Source organism: Bos javanicus, chromosome 3 (assembly GCF_032452875.1).
Source record: "Bos javanicus breed banteng chromosome 3, ARS-OSU_banteng_1.0, whole genome shotgun sequence".
Lineage (NCBI taxonomy): Eukaryota > Metazoa > Chordata > Mammalia > Artiodactyla > Bovidae > Bos > Bos javanicus.
The window spans coordinates 959,622-983,400 of record NC_083870.1 but is presented as its reverse complement, the minus strand read 5'-3'; the positions used below and the strand labels follow the sequence as shown (position 1 = coordinate 983,400).

Below are 23,779 nucleotides of genomic sequence, written 5' to 3'. Positions count from 1 at the left end.
TGTGAAGCAAGTATAATTTTTTATGGCTGAGCTCAAATGAGTCGAGTTTGGTCTCCGATTCATTTCTTTAATCCATTCATTTCCCCCTCACCATTCAGACAGTCAGCACACTGACGGGCAGGCGTGGCTTGGTAAACAGAGGAGGACCAGCCCCTGGCGGGCAGCTGGCCCCTGTGGAGGATGAGGGTGCCTTGAGGGGAAAGGCAGGATGTGAAGCGGCACAGGTGAGGCCTGTGGGGCAGGCATGGGGAGGAAGTCACTTTTGTTTAGATTGTGGCCTGAAGTATAACTGCATGTTCCTGACGAATAGCTTAATTTATTAATACTTATGGCTCCTTGAATAGAGTATATTTTTGTAGCCTCTCTTACCTTGTGCCACCAAGCTGAGGCAGAGCCAGAACAGCCGTGATGCATGGCAGAAGGCCGCCCTCGTTGGCCGCAGACTGGCCTCTGACTTGGCACCGGCCTTGTTTCTGCCGACACACACGGCCCGTTGACTTCCCTTCATCCGCCCAGGGAGTCACAGCCACACTGGGAGAGCAGCGTGAGCTGGATGCTTTCACTGGAGCATTTGGGAATTAAATAAGTAATCTCTAAATACCTACTGATATCTTCCTTTCTCTCTTTAAAGATAAACAGTTTTTATTATGAGAAATAAAATATATACAAAAGAAAGAGTGTGTGTGTGTGTGTGTGTGCACACGCACGTGAGCGCATGCATGTGGATACACTTTTCAGAGTGCACATTAAAAACGAGCTCCCATGGGGACTTCCCTGGTGGTCCAGTGGTTAAGAGCGTCCCCTACAGGGGGTATGGGTTCAATCCCTGGGTAAGGAAATAATATCCCACATGCCTTGCACAGACCGTGTGGCCCAAACAAACAAACCCCAGCTCCCATGCCCTCACTACCTAGCCTAAGAAATTAAACACAACCAGTAGTGTGGGCTGCACACATCCTGCCCTGGCCACCCTGTTACAGTCAGGACCGCTAGTCTTAATTTTGTGTTCAGTGTTCTCTCTCGTCCCTCTCTTTTACTGTGTTTTAATAAGTCATATTTATGCTTGTGCTAGGATATATTACAATATCAGACTGTCACCGTGGACCAACAGCAGACAAGAAATAAGCCAGAAAGCTGTTAGATTGCTTGATTGTACTCTTTTAAAGAGGAAAATATACTGGTAACATCTAAGCGCTTAAAAAAAATGTCGAAACAAAAGCCTTTCAATTTCAAGGAAAACTTGAACAGCGTTTGTTAAAAGGGTGAGGTTTTTACAAACCAGGGTACGACCCATGGACCCAGCATTAACAAGACAAGGAATTGCTTCAACAATAACAGTGAAAACATTGTTATTTTAAACCAGGCAATTAGTTCATAGTAATGCTACTCCAGTGCATTTAAAATGATTTTGTGGTATCAGAGTTTACTGGTGTTAAAGGGCATATTGACATGTTAGTTGGGAGACATGATTGACATTGTATTACTTCAATCATTTGAAATAGATCATATCAGGAGTAGCTCTTTGGGCAAACATTCTTGAATTTGCTTTTTTTCTTTGTGGTTGTGATGGATGTTGTTTGTATTCTGTATTTGTACCCCCTTTCCCCCTAAACTGCTCAGGTTTCCGTCCCAAATGGAAGAATATCAAGTTTGGGGTATTGTATTTGACTGCTGTAGAAATGACCCTTAGCAAGTTGATTTCACAACTTTGTGATTATTTGTCAAATGATTTTGCAGGTGTTTTCAATTTGAAAATATATTTTGAAGATCATTATCACCCTACTGCTGAGTGGAGTGATAATGATCTTCAAAATATATTTTCAAATTGAAAATTTGAGTGGCAACATAGTTCATTTACAGGGCTTCCCTGGTGGCTCAGTGGTAAAGAATCTGCCTGCAATGCAGGAGACCCCGGTTCAATCCCTGTGTTGGGAAGATCCCCTGGAGGGGGGAATGGCAACCAGCTCCAGTATTCTTGCCTGGAGAATTTCATGGACAGAGGAGCCATGACTGAAGTGACTAAGCAGCAGCAGCAGTTTATTTAGAAATTTATTTCCTAGAGCACATCAGAACAGCTCTGGTTTCCATTCTGAAGTTTATCTGTAAGTTAATATGTAACTCAGAATACAAAGTTGGCCAGTTGTAAAAACATGTGCATATTACTTAATCTTTTTATTTCATTTCTATGTTTTTATTCCTGAGGCAAGGTTTTTCCAGGAATCAGCAGGAGACCTTTCCCCCTAGCAATGAGTTTTTAAACCACAATTTTAATACTTTTCACAATGATTTTTGTCACTATTCCATAATCGTAAATCTGAGGCCTAAAAAATACCTATGTAATGTCTTATTCAGACTGGGAGTCCAGTCTACAGTGACATGGGATGACGTGGATTAGAACAATAGTTTCTCTACATCTCAGTGTTCTTTATATTTGCATTCTTTAGCCATTTTAACTAGCCCCTTAAAACTCTCTTCTATGAATAATTTTACTATGTACTTCCATAATACTCCTAGTCACTTTAAAAAAAAAAAAAGGCTGAACAAAGCAAACCATTTCCAATTGTTTAAGAATCCAGTGAATTCATCCCTGGCTTGGGCTACATGGAATGTAGTCTGAGAAGGAGATCTATGTTTTCCTTTCTCTTCCCCCACACAGGAGAAACTTTCTAAGGGGTTCCTCACAGCTGATCAGAAACTGCTGTAAGCACTTCGGGATTCTTTGATGTGCATGTTACCACACGCAGTGTAAATCTCTGCTGAAACTTCTCCCTGAGATCAGCTGTGCAGAGTACCTTACTCCTAGCAGTTCTCTCGGCTGATGGCCCTTCTTCGTTCTCATGCATGACGACTTCCCATCTCCTCATCCGTGCTGTTCTCTGTCCTGGGGCTCACCACGGGCAGAGGCAGAGGCACGGCCAGGCGGTGGGGTGACTACTCAGCATGTTTGGGGGAAAGTGCAGGAGATGAGATGAAGTCTGAGAGGTGGTCGGGGCTCGCTTACCCTGGGCTCTATGAGCCACTGTGAGTGCTCAGACCTGATCCTGGTTGATGTGGGGAATCCTTGGAGCGTTTTGTGTAGAGTGATAAGATCAGAGAGGCCAAGATCTCTCTGACCTGTGTATTGGCTGCAGTTAAGTGGCTGAGGGTGGAAGAGAGAACCAGCTTAGGAAGTCACAGAAATAACCCAAGTGAAAGATGATGGTGGAATGGACCAAGATGGTAGCACTGGAAGAGCATGCAGAGCTCCATTTCTAGATATATTTTTAGTGGAGACACATGTTTTGTGATGGCTTAGAGGTAAATTGTGAGAAAGAAAGGTGTCCAGAGTTTTGACCTCAGCCACTGGAAGGCTGGAGTTGTCACTTATTAAAGTGGAGGGCAGATTTGGAAGTGGGAATCATCTTTACATTGTTAAATTTAAGATGCCAGTTAGACTCAAGTGACATTGTTGGGTAAACACTTGCATATGTATGTTTGTGTGTGTGTGTGTACACGGGAGTCATCGGCATTTAGGAGATATTTAAAGCCCTGAAACTAGATGAGGTCACCAAGAGAATGACTAGATAAGAGGTCAGAGGGGTGAGGGACTTCGTTGGTGGTCCAGTGGTTAAGAATCCACCTTTTAGCGCAGGGGACACGGGGTCGACCCCTGGACGGAACTACGAATCCACATGTCGCAGGGCAACTAAGCCCATGTCCTGCAGCTCCTGAGCTCATGTGCTCTCTAGCCTGAGCTCCACAATAACAGAAGCCCCCTTGGGCTGCAACAGAGACCCAGTGCAGCCAAAATTAAAAAAGATTTTTAAGAGTTCAGAGGGATGATCTGGGGCCATCTAGCATATAGAGGTCAGGGGACTAGAAAAGGAGGAGCTGATGAGAGAATCAAAAGGGATGAGATACTAATACCAAATTGGGGGGAAAAAATTGTTCCAAGGAGGGAGTGATCAATTGTATCTAATGTAGTTCAGTCAATAAGATGAGATTGAGAATTAACTGTCAGTTTAGCCACATGGAAGTCATTGGATTTCTTAACAAGAACCGTTTTAGTGGAGTGCTGGGGATGAAAGTCTGAACAGGGTTTATTCAAGAGAAAATGGGAGGAGGGAGATGGGCACAGTGACTGTGGACAGTTATTTTAAGATTTGTAGATTAGAAGAGGGCAAAGAGATCTTACCTGGGGGGCAATGCAGGGTCAAGATTTTTTTCCGCTAAAGTATATAGTATATATAGAATAATAAATACTATATAAATGTATGTAGTTCTATGGCTGATGACAGTAACTCAGTAGAGAATGAAAAACTCAGGAGAAAAAGCGAGAGTTGCTAGATCAGTGTCTCTAGGTGACTGAGAGATGAGACGCAGCGCACAGTGGAGAGGGGCACACACATTTCCTGCAGAGGAAGGACAGGCCACAGATGCAGACGGAGGGAGGGTAGGATATGGTTGGGGACACGGAGAGCTTCTCTTCCGATTCTGTTTTCTCACGGAAACAGGCAGCAAGGTCATTAGCTGAGCAGAAGCAGCGGGGGCGGTCCCCGGTTGAGGTTAAAGAGAAGGCATAAAGTAGTCATTTAGGAAAGTGGATCCTTGACGGAGAGAGGATGTGGGAGGATTGCTTGGCACCATTAAGAGTCCTGTTTGACGTTAATGGTCATGGGTTTAAGGGGAAGCCCAGTCAGTGGGATTGTGTGCTTTTCTCCATCTGTGATCAGCTGCCCTGGTAGAGATGCAGAATGGATGAGACTGTAAAACGGTTGCAGGACTGATGGATTCTGGGTTTTAATGTGGCTGAAGGATTCAATAAAATCAGGGTTTTGGAGGAAATGTTCTGGAAAGATCAGAGGTAGAGAGCCTGAAATAAGATTGTGGAGGGGGCACAGGTATTGATGATAGGATCTGGGGCAGCAGTTCTCAACCAGGAGCAACTTACCCCTGAATAGGGGAAATCTGTGGTTGTCTGAAGACATTGTTGGTTGTCACAACTGGAAGGGGAGAAGATACTTCAGACACCTGGTGGAGGTCAGGGATGCTGCTAAACATCCATGCACAGGAGAGCCTCCACAACAAAGACTAATCTGGCCTGACCGTCAGTAGTGCCATGGCGGAGAAGCCCCATCTAGGCTGTGCTTATGGGAATTAGTAGCTGGGATAAGCCTGAGGACAAGATTATTGGAAAAAAGAAGATAAAGAGACCAGGGTTTGGGGAGTTTCTTCCTATGACTAACAGAATCTCTAAGAATTACAAAAGGAGTAAGAGAAAGAGAGTCAGGGATAAGAGGAGGTTAACTAGCTATGTATGAAGTTATTTTATTTTTCTGCAACTAGCTGACTGGCTGGCATTGGAATTGATTTTCCTGACTCTAAAAACTACATGTCCAAATTAGCCAGAGTGATGATATGTTGTTGTTTTTAAAAGCCATTTGTTTTTTAACCAGTTTTGACATAATTGTCTGTCTTGAACAGATTGTCTAAAAACTCATTTAGGGATTTGGTTGGTCTTTTGGTCAAAATTACATGACTGTAAACTTGGGCCCTTGGCCTAGTTCCATCTTTAAATAACTTCTCAGGGTAACAGTTCTTGCAGCTAGACCTTGTAGCAGGGATCTTGTTTGAGAAAATCGTTGAGAAACTTAATTTATTGATTTTACAGACTGTGACTTGCCTTGCAGTGCTCCTCACAGTGGAGAAAACTAGTCACAATCACAGAGTAAATAAGGGTCACAAACCAGTGCTGCTTCCTGGAGTAAGTCAGATTGTCGTCTTGTGCTTTGTCCTTCATTCTGAGCTCAAGTGCCCTGGGGCTGCTTTTCTGCCTACCCACAATAGCACGGGGTGTCTTTTGTTTGCTTCTTGCTTAAAAGAAGGTCTTGTTTTGAGGTTTGGACCACGAATAATAATCTGTTGTTCTCTATAATAATAATCCACCCTCTTTAGCAGAAAAAAATCTACTTGATTCAGTGTGGCTATCAGTTTATTTAGAAGAATGGCCAAAAGTGTCCATTGTGTCCTGAGAATAAACATTTGGAAGATAGTTGGGGAGAATGGGGGAGTACTGCTGCTCTCCTTGGCCTGGAGTCATAAAGACCTCAGGAAGAAAAAATTCTGAAAATGACCATCAGTCCCGCGTGACAATACCCTTCCTTATTCTACTCATCTATTACATTCTAAGAATAATTGGAACACTGTAGATAGGGATTCTCTCCCAAATATTTCTTTAAAAAATATCTTATTTTGAAAATGGGTGTTTTTCATCTTTTCTGTATTAACTCTGTTTCCACTTTTAGGCCAAATTAGTTTCTTTCTAATCTTCATTTAGTCCATGAAAGAGTTTCTTTTGAGGTGAAGATTATTTTATCTTAGCAACAGTCCTTAATAATTCCTGCAGTTGCCTCTGATTGTAGATCTTGAAATGATAAGACATTTTAATTACTACTTTCCGGGCTTAGGCTAACTGAAAAATGCAATGAGGAGAGGAATATGTGACTCAATGTGGTTAGTTATTTCTTGAGTACACATGTTATCTGACACACTGAAATTCAATGGTAGGGAAGATTTCATTAATGAACACAAGATATGTTATGCTTTTTTTCCCCTTAAATACAGGAAAAGAGTGTGTTACATAATGAACATGGCTTTAAAATAAAGTGATCTCTTACCTAGAACAGTTTAAATTGGTTTAAATATGGAAGATGAGAAAAGATCAACCTGATATAAATTGAAATGTAGGAGGTGAATATAAGAACCATTTAAAGAGTTAAAAATATGGCCTCCACATCATTAAAAATAGCATCAGAGAAGCATGATGAGATGTCCTTCAGTAGATGAACTGAGAAACTTAAGTACAAAGGATATTGTTCAGCAATAAAATGAAGTGGTCTGTCATGCCATGAAATGATATGAAGGAAGCTTAAATGAGAAAAGTCAATCTGAAAAGGCTACATTAACTATATGATTCTAGCTATAGAATATTCTGGATGTTGGTGATACACTAATGCAAAGTGTTAACAATAGAGAAAACTGGAACTTGGGGGAAGCAAGAGGGAATATATGGAACTCCCCTTTTTTTTTTTTGCCTGAAGCTCAGAGTCTTAACGTCTGGACCACCAGGGAAGTCCCAGGAACTACCTACTTTCTGTAAACCTCAAACTGCTCTGAAAATTAAAGTCTGTTAATTTAAAAGAAAACTTAAATATTAGGTGGAACTGAACTAGTAAAAATGTCTTCTTACTAAAAAACAAAAATCCCAGACTCTAATATACAGTGGTGGTGGATTACTGTATATAGTTTGTAATGTTCTTTTATCTTTTCTTTGTCCTCAGATAAATATGCACAGTGGTATTCATGATAAATCCTACTCCTAAACTGTCCTTGTTTCTCTCTCCCCAGTGACATACGGCGTATCGGCCTTGGAGGTGTATACACCAAAAGAAATCTTCGTGGCAAATGGGACACAAGGGAAGCTGACGTGCAAGTTCAAGTCTACTAACACAACCGGCACGTTGACCTCAGTCTCCTGGAGTTTCCAGCCAGAGGGGACTGACACCACAGTGTCGGTAGGAATGCTTGTTTGATCTCTACGGGTCCTATCTCACGATGTTCTTTTTATTTTTTTAATTAGAGGATAATTAAAGGATATTATGGATATATAAAGGATATATATTATCCTCTCATTAAAGGATAATTGGAGGATATTATGATGATTTTTTCCATACATCAACATGAATCCGAATTAGGTATACATATGGCCCCTCCCTCTTGAAACCCTCACCTCCCTCCCCTTCCCACCCCATTAGGTTGTCATGGAGCATGGTTTTAGGTTCCCTGCATCATACATCAAATTCCCAGGGGCTATCTACTTTACTTATGGTAATTATATGATTCAGTGCTATTCTCTCAAATCATCCTGCTCTCTCCTTCCCCCACTGTCTAAAAGTCTGTTCTTTATGTTCATGTCTACTTTGCTGCTCTGCATATAGGATCATCAGTACTATCTTTTTAGATTCCATATATATGTGTTAATATACAATATTTGTCTTTCTCTTTCTGACTTACTTCACTCTGTATAATAGGCTCTAGGTTCATGCAACTCATTAGAACTGACTCAAATGCATTCTTTCTTATAGCTGAGTAATATTCCATTATATATATGTACCACAATTTCCTTATCCACTCATCTTTCAATGGACATCTAGGTTGCTTCCATGTCCTAGCTATTGTAAATGGTGCTGCAGTGAACACTGCAGTGCATGTATCTTTTTCAATTCTGGTTTCCTCAGGGCATACGCCCAGTAGTGGGATTGCTGTGTTATATGGTGGTTTTATTCCTAGTTTTTAAGGAATCTCCATACTGTTTTCCATAGTGGCTGTATCAATTTGCATTCCCACCAACAGTGCAAGAGGATTCCCTTTTATCCATATCCTCTCCTGCATTTATTGTTTGTAGACTTTTTGATGATGGCCATACTGACTCATGTCACAATGACCATACTGACTCATGTCACGATGACCTCATGAGATGCTTTACTTCTCCAGTGTGATTAATGATGCATTCTTCTGATTCAGTTCAGTCGCTCAGTCGTGTCCAGCTCTTTGCGATCCCATGAATCGCAGCACACCAGGCCTCCCTGTCCATCACCAAATCCCAGAGTTCACTCAAACTCACGTCCATTGAGTCAGTGATGCCATCCAGCCATTTCATCCTCTGTCGTCCCCTTTTCCTCCTGCCCCCAATCCCTCCCAGCATCAGAGTCTTTTCCAATGAGTCAACTCTTTGCATGAGGCGGCCAAAGTACTGGAGTTTCAGCTTTAGCATCATTCCTTCCAAAGAACACCTAGGGCTTCTGAATTAGGCACTTGCAAAATAAGTCAGTGACACTTTAAGGCCCTTTTCTTGCCTCAGATGCTCCAGGAAAAAAAATAAGTTCAGCATCTCTTAAATGCAACTTTTTATTGATATTGTTACCAATATTAATATCTCTATCATCTATCATGTATCTACTGGGTTGGGGTATATACCTGATTTCCAAATCTTTGAGTGGACTTGTGTCCCTCAGGATTTATAAAAAGAGAGACCCTTGGGTGCTGTGCCTTAGAAGGAAGGAAAGATGCGGTAAAGTCAGAGATTACAGATTTAGTTAACTTCCTCATAGGGTCCAGTTAGGTATGATTCTTGGTAAAACAGAGTCCCAGAGTGAGTGAGAGCAGGAACCCATACAAATATAACATGGGAAAACAGAGTCAGAGGCATTCTGTTGCTTCCCGTAAACATGTTATTAATGTGAAACATGTATCCTATAGATGCAAAATTAAACACACAGATTTACCCAGCAGAGTTCAAAGAATTATTTAAATTTGTAATGATTTCCCACTGATATCTTTTGCCAGACTAGAAGTGAGGGACATAATCTATAGAAAGTAAAGCATCATCAGAAAGACACCTAGATGCTCTTTCTTTTGAAGAGCAGTTCTGCTACTGCTGCTGCTAAGTCGCTTCAGTCATGTCCGACTCTGTGCGACCCCATAGACGGCAGCCCACCAGGCTCCCCCATCCCTGGGATTCTCCAGGCAAGAACACTGGAGTGGGTTGCCATTTCCTTCTCCAATGCATGAAAGTGAAAAGTGAAAGTGAAGTTGCTCAGTCGTGTCCGACTCTTCGAGACCCCAGGGACTGCAGCCCACCAGGCTCCTCCGTACAAGGGATTCTCCAGGCAAGAGTACTGGAGTGGGGTGCCATCGCCTTCTCATCCTTGTCATGTGGGCCATGCATGTTTACATACCCTAAGCCTTAATATTAAGAGCATGCTGGGAACTTTCCCAGTGGGCCAGTGGTTAAGAATCTGTCTTCCAGTGCAGGGGATGAGGGTTGGGTCCCTGGTTGAGGAGCTAAGATCCTACATGCCTGGGGACAACTAAACCTGCATACTGCATCCTCATGCCATATGTAGTTGGCACTACAAAGAGTCCATGTGCCACAACAAAGACCCAGTGCAGCCAAAAAATAAAAGAAGATGCTGTGTTTCTGGTTAATGCTATATTTTAGCTAATCAATTTATACTTACATACCAATCTGATGATAGTTAATTCCAGAATGTTCAGTTACTGATACAGGATGCTTTAACCCCCAGATATTGGTGCACAGTTAATAAGATGAGTAGGATGCTCTTCATTTTTATAGATTTTCAAGAGAAGTAAAATCAAGCCCAAAATACCAAAGATGGCTTTTCTGGTCCATGGAATTAGGGTCCCCGTGTCTAAAACTGAGCTCATCTTTTCTACCCAATGTTCCCTTCTCTGCTAGTTGTTTTTGGGTATTTATTTTCTTCTAGTGACCTGATTTTTTGTTTTTTTTTTTTAATCTTGTGTTTTGTTAGTGGGGTTTTTGTCCTTCCCTTCCCGATCCATAGCTTCTTCCCTTCCACTGCTCACACTCAACCAAGAAATAAGAACATTTGCTGGATCTTCCTACTTTGTATCTGGCATCTAGACTTTTGTTAACCTTCCTGCTTCTCTGCTGTCCATTACATGATAAAAACTCTGGCCAGGGCTAGTGCAGTAACACCCCTAGTTATTCCTCCACTTTATGTCATCCATCTTTCAAGCCACCCCTGCAGTCCACCAGGTGCCTCATCTTAAAACAGTTCTTTCACCTCATCACTGCCCTCTTCAGAATCCTCATGGTTCCCATTGCGAACAGTTCTTGTCTGGAATTCTAAAACTCCTCACAACTGGGTTCCAGCCCCACTAATGTTCTCCTATGTGATCTCCTTCAGTCTAGCAAAAAGAACTTGATGCTTTGTTTTTCCACTTCTGAGCTCTTACCATTTAAGTTCTGTCCCATCTTCACATTCTGATCCCTCTAAATACCTCCTTTGACCTTTTAGCTATTTTTTTTTTTTTTTTGGCCGTGCCACAAGGCATTTGGGATCTTAGTTCCCTGACCAGGGATTAAAACAGTGCCCTCTGCACTGGAAGCGTTGAGTCTTAACCACTGGACCACCAGGGAAGCCCTCCCTGTTTACCTGCCCGTGTTATCTTGTCCACTCCTGTGAAAGAATGTGCCTTACTAGAACAGTTTTACTCTTCATTATCTTGAATGGAAGCATTTTAAGGGTAGAGACCTATCTTACACTTTTGATGTCCCTCACGATGTTATCACTGGCTTTTGCTTGATAAATGTTGGTTGATAAGGAGATCTGATTTCCCTGGTGGCTCAGTTGATAAAGAGTCTGCCTGCAATGCAGGAGACCTGGGTTCAATCCCTGGGTTGGAAAGATCTCCTGGAGAACGAAATGGCAACCACTCCAGTATTCTTTTTTTTTTTTTTTTCCAACTCCAGTATTCTTGTCTGGAGAATTACGTGGACAGAGGAGCCTGGTGGGCTACAGTCCATGGAATCACAGAGTCAGATATGGCTGAGTGACTAACTTTCACTTTCAAGGAGATCTAGTCTCTTTTTTGTATGAGTTTCTTTTTTTTTTTTTTACCATTTTGTTACTCTTTCTTACTGGTTTGACCAAATCATTATCAATCGCACAGTTCAGCAAACATATACAGTTCCAGTGATGTGCCAAGTGCAGAGAAGCACAGAGACAAAAACAGTTTCAGAGGCATCAGGTCTAATGAGGGAGGGGCTGCAGAGACCCAGCAGTGGGAAAGGGTGTAGCGTAGGTTTTCATTACTGTTTCAGAAGTACAGGGCAGGGAATGTCTGTAGATGAGGTAGAAAGGAAAGCAGAGCCCAGATGACAGGAGGACTTGCTTGCTAAGCTGAGAGCTTATGGTTTATTTCCTGGTAAAGAAGACAGGGTGAAGGGCTTGGGCCAGGCAAGATATGATCAGACATGAGAGGCATTAAAATAACAGAAATAGCTTAAGCTTTGAAATCAGAGCTGGGTTTGAATTCTGTCTCTTAAGACCTGTGACCTTGAGTAAGTCACTAAGGTTCTGAGCCTCACTTTCCTCACTTGCAAAATATCTGGCAGGTGAATCTTACCTTGTAGAGTGGTTATGAGTGTCAGAATGTTATTTTTCATGGTATTTCACATTTCTGTCCATCTTGCAAGCAGAGGCCTTGGCTGCCTTTCTTGTACAGTGACTAGTCTTAGCAGGCAGAGAGGGTGTCTCCTTCTGGAGCAGAAGACAGGCTTGCTTACTGTCCACAATAGTAATATGTCTCCCTTTGGGGCAAAGGTCAGATGGGCTTACTGCCCATTATAAAAAATTGGGGTTTTCCAAGCTTGAGGCTCCTCAGCTGTGATGCAGAGCCTCTGTGTGCACAGCATCCACCCTCGTCCCTCCACGCTGTCCTTGTGGACTCTGAGGGGCAGGGGCCACAGATAAAAACATGCTGCTGGCTGTTTGTAAGTAATAGGGTTCTTTGTGTCCAGGTCTTCTAACAGGAGAACAAAGACTTCCCGTGAGTCTCGTGTTTCTGCCAGCATCTGTGAACCTATGGCTGAGTTGCAGAGAGTGTAAAATCTCAGCCCCTTCATAGTTCCTGATAAGCATTAGTTTATTTTAAACACAGGGTATATATTTGATAATTTTTTTTTTCTAGTAATCATTTAAGCATTATGGAGGATGGATTAGAGGAACTTGAGACCAGTCAAAAGGTCATACAGTCCAAGATAATAAGGACATAAAATCAGGTAATATTGGTGGGACTCAAATAGAAGAGAGAAACTTAGGAAATAGAATTGACAGAATTGGGAGACTAACTGAATGGGAAGAAAGACGAATCAATGATAATTCCAAAATATATGGTTTGGGAGACTGGCATGTGCCATCAGTCAAGATGTCACAGGTAGAAGATGGAGTTTGTAGGATAAGGTGGCAAACGGGAAGGTGGGGACAGCTAAGCTAAAGTAAGTAGGTGGTTAGATTAGGAGTCTAGAGCTCCAGAGAGTACTATGGATGAGAGAGATTAAGAAGTTAACAAAATATAGATGGCCATTAAATCATAGGAATGGATGAGATTGCACAATGGATGAGATTTCAGCTTCTATAAAAGATTCTGAAAATGTTGTGTTTGGATTGCTAGTACAGCTCAGTGGTTGACTAATGCTGATTGCTGTCCCCAACCCTACAATTTCCCCATAGGTGAATAAGAACAAAGACATCAGGCCTCCAGCAGAGCTGTGTAGATTGGAGCCACATATGAAAATAGATCCCCACCCTCCAGGCCTGACCTTATTTTCAGGGGACTGGGTTTGAGAAAGTTACTTTGAGAAATGAGTTCCTTTGCTAAAAGCAGGTCTGCAGAGAGAATGAGACTGCAAAGAGAAAGGGCTAAAGGCTGAACCTGCAAAGGCAGATGAGACTTTTGGGTTGTCTGGGCTGTGTTCCTTTCACATATCCATGACTTTTCTGTAGGAAACACATAAGTAAAATGGGGTAGCCCACCAGATTAACTGATCTGTGATATTTCGGCTTCTTTTTCTTGATGCCTTCGTGTATCTTAATGGTAAGCTTTGTGAATTAAGGCTGAAACTTTTGGATTCACTGGGCTCAATCGTGGTGTCCATCAGAGCACTGGCTTTGAAGAATCAGGTGGTCCTGACTTTGAATCTACCACCTGTTATCATTGTGACCTCGGGCAAATGGGTTCTTTGAGTCTCAATCTCCTTATTTATAAAAATATGGCTGGTAATTGCTACATCACAGGAGTATTGAGAGGATTAGAGACAGTGTACAGGTTTATTTCTTCAACTGAAAGAGGGTTGGGCTCCATGATTTCTAAACCCCTGTCTGGCTTGGGTTCCATTGCTTGAGATTTGGCATTTCTTTTATCATCACATCTTGATGATGTGGCATTTCTTTCTGGATGTGGTCTTTTTTCCATGTACTTGCTCCACAATCTTGATTGGAGCTTCTCAAATGAAGTCTTTTTTAAAAAGAACCCTTCACAGTATGCCTGTACTAGAGTTTAGAACTTCTGCCTTTGAGAATAGCTCATGTGTTCTTTTTTCTAATTGCAGTTTTTCCACTACTCCCAAGGGCAAGTGTATGCTGGGAATTATCCACCATTTAAGGACAGAATCAGCTGGGCTGGAGACCTTGACAAGAAAGATGCATCAATCAACATAGAAAATATGCAGTTTATTCACAATGGCACCTACATCTGTGATGTCAAAAACCCTCCTGACATTGTTGTCCAGCCAGGACACATTAGGCTCTATGTTGTAGAGAAAGGTACTTCCTTGAATATTTTTGCAGTATTGATACAGTCCCCTTAAGAGTTACGTTTCAGGATGTGTTTGAAAGGGGTATTTCTGCCATACAGTTATGATCCCTGTTCCCATGGACTGTGGCTCTACAAAACATCTGTGGGGGTCAGGGAACTCATTCCAACTGAAGTGTTCAATTTCTCCATTTATATACCTGCTGTCTGGAGCATGTGGATCAGATTCCAGGAGTATGAATTTTTCATTGTTAGTTAGAAGTAAGACCAGATTCATTATAGTTACGTGTGATGGGTAGTGGGAAAGGAGATTAGTATTATTTTAATATTCTGACTTCCCTGGTGGCTCAGACAGTAAAGCATCTGCCTACAATGCAGGACACCCGGGTTCGATCCCTGGGTAGGGAAGATCCTCTGGAGAAGGCAGTGGTAACCCACTCCAGTACTCTTGCCTGGAAAATCCCATGGACGGAGGAGCCTGATAGGCTACAGTCCATGGGGTCGCAAAGAGTTGGACACGACTCAGCGACTTCACACACAATATTCTTCGGGAGAAAGCTTTAACACTGGCAGAAACAGTATAGCTATTTCTTCACCTTTTTTTGGAGAATAAGCCAGGAAATGCAGGTTCTGGATCTCACTTTGAGACAAAGTCTGCTTTGTTGGAGGATAGATTGAGGTAAAGTCACATACCCCTCTTTTCTTTGAGTTAGAGCATTGAGAGGGATTATGTATATATAAATGTGTTGAGTTCTGAAGCTCATTCTTTATCAGTTAATGTTCATATGTCACCAGTTAGGTATTAGAATATCATAACTTGGATAATAAGAGAGTGTGTGGTAATTGCTAAAGGAAGACACTTGTTTATTAACTTAATACAATTTCATTTCTTCTCTCTATAGCAATGTACCTTAAACATATTTTGTTGTTCTTTCTCTCTAGAGATTTTGCCTGCATTTCCAGTTTGGGTAGTGGTGGGTATAGTTACTGCCGTGGTCCTAGGTCTCACTCTGCTTATCACCATGATTCTGGCTGTCGTCTATAGAAGGAGAAACTCTAAACGGGATTATGCTGGGTAAGAAGCTCTGCTTTCGAGGGGAAAGTTGGAGGGAAGGAGTCAAAATTTGTGAAAACTTGTATATGTTGTATGGAAAAAGAATGGTGAAGAATTAGTTGCTGTTAACTTTCATGTCAGAACTGAGCTGTCTCCTTAGAAAGTGTTTTGTGTGGGCAAGCAGAGATCAATGGACTGCTATTAAACGTGGAATGTGATGCTAATACCTGTTTCAGTTTCTTTCTTAGGTTTGGTGAAGTGGACTGCTCTGTAGTCTGTGCTCTCTGAGTACCTTCCACTCTGAGATTAGTATTATTAAGCCACAGATCTCTTGCTCCAGTATGAGTTTAATTCGATCTCTTGGTAATAATCTTACAAGGTTCTTCTTTTCAATTAGGTAAATGTAATAATCATAACAATGCCTGGGGAGAGTGTGCTGGTAAATGACTCCTACCTGATGTGATGATGCAGGACTTTTCCTGTTTGTAGTTTTAAAAGTAGTTTATGACTTGTTCTTGAATGCATGGTTAGACTCATCCAAGGGGGATAATAAGAGTTGAACACCAAAATACACCAGCATTAAAGAAAAGTAGACTTTCTTTTTGTTTGTGGCTTCTCAAAGATAACACATTTGAGCGGAGGATGTGTGTCTAATTGAAGGACCCTCTCTTTTTGCCACTCCAGCTGGACAGCTAGCCCATATAAGCTCTGTAGAAATTGTGTGGTAAGACTGAGAGTGAGGCTGGGTTTCAGCTGATGAGCACGGGCTGTGTCCCAAGTGCATGAAGGGACTGTGAGCTGAGAGGGTTGCATGCCCTGAACTCCTTGGCTGGTAGATGGTAGGACCTCTGTCTTTGGGCTCTGCTGCTTTACTTTTTAGGAGTGCTGTGTTTTGAGGAGTTTGAGTGTTCAAATTCAGATATCACTTGCTTGGAATGTTTCTGTTTTGCTGACTGTACTCGCTCCCTTGCATGGTGAGTAATTTTTGATGAAACATAACCGGAACATTGGTTTTCAACATGAAACTAATCCAGGTGGTGACATGCCAATCTTAGTTCATGCTTTTGGGTTAATGAAAGCACAGGAAAGTGTGCCTTAGAATCTTGCATGGCATCATGAATGCTGCTATTCTTCTTACTTGTTTTTTTTTCCTCCTCTCCTGCCTTTTCTACCTTGGTGTGCCAAGATCAGATCCTGCTTATCTTCCACTTCTTAAGAAAAGCTGACATAGACGACACTTTGGGACTATAACAGGGCTGGGTCTCCTCTTCCACTCCCATTAGACACATGGTAACCAATCACACTGGCTGTTGCTGTTAATATTCCTGTGTGTGTATTCAGCCCATCTCCCTTGTTGACAACTAACCATCTGTCTCTGAGCTAACCCAACAGCTATCATGGTTTGTCTACAAATATGTCCTGTGTCTGTATTAGAAACATGTGGAGTGTACCATCCCAATGAAATTGGGTTGTCAGGTTTTATGGTCATCTGAACATATATGTTCTTCATGTAAGATGCCTCTGTGTGTGTGTGTGTGTGTGCGTTTTTAATACTTAGACTGTATTATTACTGAGTTAGACCCTCTTTGTGTTAGAATACTCAAACCATTTTGGTTTGGGGTGTATAGCCTCCTGGTTCAGAGAAAGCACAGTTTGCAGAATGCTTTTATGATTTGATCTTAATAACGACACTTTAAGTGATTCTCTCCACACTTCTAAGATTTTTTAAAAGTACATTATAAAGGATTTAAGCTCTGCTGAAAACACATCCCATCAAGGAATCTGTAATGAGATACCTCTTGGCATCAGTTCTCCCTGGTTTATTTATGAGATAGGCCTTGCTGTTGAAAACCTCCTGTGCCCCTGAAAAAGTTCAGCCCATGTGACACGGCATTCCACAGTTTCTTATCATCCATGACTTCCTGGATTTTCTTTGGTTTGGTTGTGGAATTGGTGGGGAAACAAACAATGGGGACCCAGGGAATCGAAGGTATGAGATGAGCCAAGACTACAAGCCTGGATCTGTTTTGGAAGCACATTCAGAAGAGGTTTGCCTTTGATGATCACAAAAGTGAATAGCTATCAAGAAGGTAGTATAGCTTGCTTCTTTAAACCTGTATGCCAAAGGAGGAATGATAACAGGGGAAAAAGCCAAAGCAGCCAAAGGATAAATGTATAGTATAGCCAGAATCCCATTCAGCAGGTATCATTGTTGTAAACTGGGGCAAAGTGGTCATCCCACATTGGTTTCTTTTCCTCCCCTGGAGCTGCATCACTGACTTGGAAGAATTAGTGTCAGGGATAAAAATTAGTTTCAAGAAATGTGATTGTTTTGATACTCATTGTTTTGTTGAGTTTTGTTTTTATATATCTGCTACTTCATCTGTCATCACTTGCATTTCTGTATTTTATGTTTCCATTTTAATTTTTTTTTTTTTTTTTACATTTGTTCTCCAAATTGCCAACTTATCAGCTGCAAAACATCAGAGAATGTGTCACCAGTTAAGCAGGTTTCACGGAAGTCTCCCTCCGACACAGAGGGTCTAGTAAAGAGCCTGCCTTCTGGATCTCACCAGGTAACAGCTGATTGCGGTCTGCCCACTGTACCATGCGCTGCAGTTTGGTGCTGTGTCGTGTTCTGGGATGCGGAAAAGAATAATACTAAGCTGTGAGAGAGTGAAACAGAAAGACAGAGCAAGAGAAGCAGAGAAGAATGTAGGGGTTGGTTTAGGAGGAACAGAAGAAAGTATGTGGAAAAGAATCTGACTTGAGTAAAGGTTTCCACCAAACCACCACTAACAGATTGGCTCAAGCAAAATTAGGAGATGAATGTCAGATGTAAACACTTCTTCCCTAATTGCTCAAAGAATTAAAGCTAGTGAGCTAGATTCTATATTGAGGTGTACCTTAAGCCATGAAATTCACAGGAGTAAGTTAATTTTGGTATTGATAATAAAACAGAAAAGTTATTTTGTATGAATTATTTAGGATTCGGAGAAGGCACTGGCACCCCACTCCAGTACTCTTGCCTGGAAAAATCCCATGGACGGAGGAGCCTGGTAGGCTGCAGTCCATGGGGTCGCTAAGGGTAGGAAAGGACTGAGTGACTTCGCTTTCAGTTTTCACTTTCATGCATTGGAGAAGGAAATGGCAACCCACTCCAGTATTCTTGCCTAGAGAATCCCAGGGATGGGGGAGCCTGGTGGGCTGCCATCTATGGGGTCGCACAGAGTCGGACACGACTGAAGCGACTTAGCAGCAGCACCAGCAGCAGCAGCAGCAAGCAGTTACTTGAATAATTAGGAGGCTTGATGAACAGGAAAGTCTGGTTTCTGCTTTTTGTAGAAAGTACAGAGAAGAAATAACTTGTATTTGGAACTTAGCGTGGAATCTAGCATTGTGGTTAATATTGTGTATTGTCCACGCTGATGTAACTATAATTGTGGCTATGGCAGAAATTCCAGAGCTTAGTACTGATTCTGTTCTTCTGGGATAGAAAGTGTTAGAAGGAATGTGGCCAGTTATAACTTTGCTCTGAGGAGGAGGCATTAGGGGGTGGATTTAAGAGGAAGTAAAGAAAAGAATAACAGTGTCTTGTGGAAGAATTACCCCATAGTCTTAGTCCGCAGTTGTCATATGTGGTGAGGACACGGAGGCGTTGTGATGTTAAACTATTAAAAGCACAGAGCAGTTAGCAGCAGAATTGGGGCTCAAACCTTAGATTTCTAGGCAGCATATATTCTTTCACGGCATCAGGACCTTACTGATTCCTAGTCTGTCTGTTCGTCTCTCTCATTCTTTTTGTCTGTGTGTCTTTCTGTCTCTCTCTCTCAGTTTACATAGTATGCCTCAGATACCTAATTTACTAATTTGGATTGTGAATAGAAATAAGGTTGTGAATAAAGGCATTAAAGTTACGGGTAGACATTATACCTAAAGAAGCCCTGGAAACTTTTTCTTCTGCCCTTGAAATGCTGTAGAAGTTGTTCTATTGAAAACAAACTGGGGGTAGGGGAGGAAAGAAAGAATTCTCTACACTGGGAGACAGGCTGTGCAGTACCATGATTCCTGAGAGACGGGAATAAAGGCAGCCCCGTGATCGTCCCGGCTTCCTCCAGGCATCTCCCAGACTACAGTACTGAGGGGAAGCAGAAACGGCTCAGCTGTCCCCTGAGCTGGGGAAGCCAGGGTGGCTAGGATTTACGAGACACCTTGCCAGAGAAGAAGAAACAGTATAGAGAGAAGACGCGATGGGTCCCCTTGAGTCTTTGCTAAATACAGATTTGTGGATGTGTGGGCGACAGGTCCTGGTGGCCAGAGAAGAGCTGCCTGGAAAGCAGTAGGTTGTACAGTGCCCTGAACCTTACCCAGGACTGGAAATAGTTTGTGTTCTCAAACGCAGAATGGAGAGAACTCATTATGTACAGGGTATTGGTTGGAGTTCTCAGAATGGTCACACCTTAGTGGCATAAGTTGCATCCAACTCTGTGATGCCATGGACTATAGCCCTCTAGGCTCCTCTGTCCATGGGATTTCCAAGGCAAGAATACTGGAGTAGGGAAAAAAAAAAATACTGCAGTGGGGTGTCACTTCCTTCTCCGGGGAATCTTCCCGACCCAGGGGTTGAACCCATGTCTCTTGCATTGGCAGCAGATTCTTTACCACTGAGCCATTGGGGTAATGGGACTAAATTAGCACCTTGGTAGTAAGGGCTAAATCAGCACCAGATTATGGATGCTATGGACCCACCATAAAAAGGAAGCGTTTAAAGAATCAAACTAATGTAAAAGTAATTTAGGTGCATGCCAGCACAAAATCCAGTCTTTACAATATAACAAAATCCAAGAATCTAAAGAAGTATGTGTATATATATATATATACACACACACACACATATATGTACAAAAAAGTATATTTGTATATATGTGTGTGTGTGTGTGTGTGTGTGTAGCTGAATCACTTTGCCGTACACTTGAAACTAACACGGTATTGTAAATTAATTATGCTTCAAGTTTTTAAAAAGAAAAACACCAGAAAACAAAATCCAACACCTGCCGTCGAAAAATTCCCAGTGTCTGACTGGCTGTGTGTATGTGCTACATCCGTTCAGTCATGTCTGACTCTTTGCAGCCCTACAGACTGTAGCCCCTCAGGTGCTTCTGTCCATGGGATTCTTTAGGCAGGAACGTTGGAGTAGGTTTACATGACCTCCTCCAGGGGATCTGCCCAATCCACGGATCAAACCTGCATCTCTTATGTCTCCTGCACTGGCAGGTGGGTTCTTTGCCACTAGCACCACCTGGGAAGCCTACCCCAAGACAAAGGTTTTTGGTGTTAAAAAAAAAAAATTTCACAATGTCTGACATCAGTCAAAAATTACCAAGCATACAAAGAAGGGGGAATATAAAACATATAGTCAAGAGAAAAGTCAACCAATAGAAGCAAACCCAGAAGTGACATAGGCGATAGAATTCATAGACAAGGACCTTAAAATAAATATTATAAATCTTAAAAATAAACTTAAGGTTGTAAGGGAAACCTTAACATAATATGGAGAGAAATAGAAATATTAAAAAAGACCAAAATGGAAGAAACTTCTAGAAATGAAAAAAACATCGGATGGCATAAATGACAGATTAGACACTATGGAAGAAAAATTCAGTAAACTTGAAGAAGCAATTGAAACTAACCAAAGCAAAACACGAAAGAAAAACTGGGAGCCATGAACAGAACTACAGTAGCAAGCCAGCAAACAACACTAAGCAACCTGACTGGAGGCTGAGAAGGAAAGGGAAGTAAAAAAAAATTTAAGAAATAGCAGCCAAACACTTTCCATTCTTGTAGCTATTTTAAAATTTTTATTTACTTACTTATTTTTGGTTGTGCTGGATGTTTGATGCAGCACGTGGGCTTTCTCTAGCTGTGGCTGTTTAAAGCAGGGGCGGCTACCCCACTGGCTCAGACGGTAAAGCGTCTGCCCGCAATGCGGGAGACCGGGGTTCGATTCCTGGGTCGGGAAGATCCCCTGGGGAAGGAAATGGCAATCCACTCCAGCACTCTTGCCTGGAAAATCCCCTGGACGGAAGAGCCTGATAGGTTACAGTCCAGTGGGTTGCAAAGGGTCGGACACAACCGACTTCACTTTTCACTTTGACTCTTTGTTGTGGTGCCTGGGCTGCTTCTTCGGCGGCTTCTCTTGTTGCCGAGCACAGCCTGTAGCGCGCTTGGGCTTCAGTATTTGCAGCGCGTAGGCTCAGTAATTGGGCTCGGTTGCTCTGTGGCATGTGGAATCTACCCTGACCAGGGCTCGAACTTGTGTTCTCTATATTAGCAGGGGGATTTTTATCCACTGTAGCACCAGGGAAGTTTCTCTTTTTGCCATTTTCCCCCTGATATTTATCTTCATATTTCTGAGCAACTTTATTACTGAATTTAGCACCTCCCTTCAAGCCCTTCTTCCCAGCATACACTTTCAAGTATATACGCGGCCACACGCTTCTTCCCAGTATGGATATGTGGTCAGGTGTTATTTTTCACTGTTACATATACCTGTTTTTCTCACTGTTGTACTGCATACATTTGGGTTTTTGTACAATTATTTTTTTGTTTGTCATAGAGCTCATCTTTATTTTGGTTTTTATTTGCTTAGTTTTCTAAGTGCTTATCTGTGAATGCACTCCATCTCAAAACTCTCCAGGCAAAAAACTCTGAGCACATTCAGACACATCAGATATTCTGTTGGTTTCATTTTATTTATGGAGACATGCCTGTTGAAATCTTCTGGCTTTGTTGTGCTTTAGGCTGCTGTGTAGGAATCATCCTGGGCCTCCCCTCCCAAGAAATTTTCTTTCTCTCGCTTCTGTCAGACCTCAGATCCTCACCTTTTTACTTTATCCCCATAGTGTGGTAGAACATATCCTCCATAACTTCTTGAGAAAGGATGCACAGCAGATACGAATGTTGAGGCTTTGTATGGTAAGCAGAATAATGACCTCTAAAAGATGTCCACATCCTAAGCCCTGGAACCTGTGGGATATGTTACGTTACATGTCAAGATCGTTACCTTACGGATCTTGAGATGGGGAGATTTTCCTGGATTATCCACGTGGGCCAAATGTAATCAGAAGGGTCCTTATCAGAGGGAAGCAGGAGGGTCCGAGCCAGAGATTTGAAGACTGTGCTGCTGGCTTTGAAGATGAAGGAAGGGGTCACAAGCCATGGAATGCAAGCAGCTCTCATAAGTGGGGAAAGCAAGGAAGCAGATTCTCCCTGGAGCCCCAGGAGGAGCACAGCATTCACCCCAGTGAAACCCATCTCAAACTTTTGACCTCCAAAACTGTAAAATAATATGTTTGTCTTCAGCAGGTCTGAAATTGCTTTTATTCTCCTCCCTCAAGCTTGACTGAGAATCTGGTTGGGTGGGATTCCAGATTGGAAATCATTTTCCTTCAGCATTTTGAGGCATTGCTGATTTCTCTAGCTTCCAACGCCAAGAAGTTGATGCTGTCCTGATGCCTCCTCCTTTGTGTGGGGCCCGTTTTATTCTCCTTCTCTTAGCGTCTTTTTTTATCCCTTGTGTTCTGAAATTTTATAAAATTGTGGGATTATTTCATACATTATACTGGCTACTCAGTGGACTCTTTCAATCTGGAAGCTATGTCCTTCACTTAGGATATTGTCTTGCATTATTCTCTGGAAAATTTCCTCCTCCATTTTCTTACTCTCTGTTTTGGAAATTCCTGTTAAGAGTTGGATCATTTCCTAGAACAGTTCTTTCTTATTTTTTCTGTTTTGCAATTTTCTTCTGGAAAATCTCTACAACTTTATCCTCCAACTTTTATTAAATATTTAAGTTCTTCCTTAAGAGGAAGATAGTAATAGTTCAAGTAATTTTCAAGAACTATTACTTATTCTCAGATTCTAGTAGCCCATACTTGTTTTCATGAATACATTGTCTTATCTCTCTGTATAATTTTTTCTTGTTTTATATGATTTTTTAAAAAATGTTTTCTTCTGTTACTGTTTCTTTTGAATTCCCTTTTTTCTCTTACAGTTTTTGTCTTCATGTTAGAAGCTTTCCTCAAATGCCCAGTGATCCTTGGTTGTCTGTTCATAGTGAAGGCACTCCGTAAGTGGACTCAAAAATGAAAGTGCTGGTCGCTCGGTTGTGTCCGACTCTTTGCGAGACGATAGACTGTAGCCCACCGGGCTCCTCTGTCCATGGGACTCTCCAGGCAGGAAGACTGGAGTGGCTGCCGTCTCTCGCCTGCCCTGTTTTCAGCATCCAGACCCCAGCCTGCTGTGCCTGCTGTCCCTGAGTCAGAGCCAGGCTCAGCTCTCTTGTGAATACACTCCCAGGGTTCTGCCTAGTCCTGACTCTGGCATTTTCTGGAGGTTAGTGGGAAGCAGTTCACGCACTGGGTCAATCTATACTATCGTTTTTCAGTGTTTGCAGCCGGACCTCAGGTCAGTTTTGAGAGGAGAGCCTCAGTGTTCCCCACAGTTTGATTCCTGGGTTATTTTCTTTGTGTTCAGTGCAGGTCCCCG

General features: G+C 42.1%; 1 protein-coding gene across 3 annotated transcripts in view; it reads left to right on the top strand.

Moving 5' to 3' along the window:
- Positions 1–23,779, top strand: part of MPZL1 (myelin protein zero like 1) — an 81,553-nt gene that overhangs the window by 47,716 nt on the left and 10,058 nt on the right. Inside the window, exons 2-7 of one of the 3 annotated variants that reach the window (XM_061399409.1) lie at positions 7,387–7,553; positions 13,976–14,189; positions 15,121–15,253; positions 15,917–15,956; positions 16,424–16,522; positions 17,706–17,786. In XM_061399409.1, the coding sequence (XP_061255393.1) occupies positions 7,387–7,553; positions 13,976–14,189; positions 15,121–15,253; positions 15,917–15,956; positions 16,424–16,483 (614 nt within the window). In that variant the 3' untranslated portion in view covers positions 16,484–16,522; positions 17,706–17,786. Of the gene's footprint in view, positions 1–7,386; positions 7,554–13,975; positions 14,190–15,120; positions 15,254–15,916; positions 15,957–16,418; positions 16,523–17,705; positions 17,809–23,779 lie in introns of those variants that run through there. The other 2 variants (XM_061399410.1, XM_061399408.1) reach the window with 2 other exon arrangements.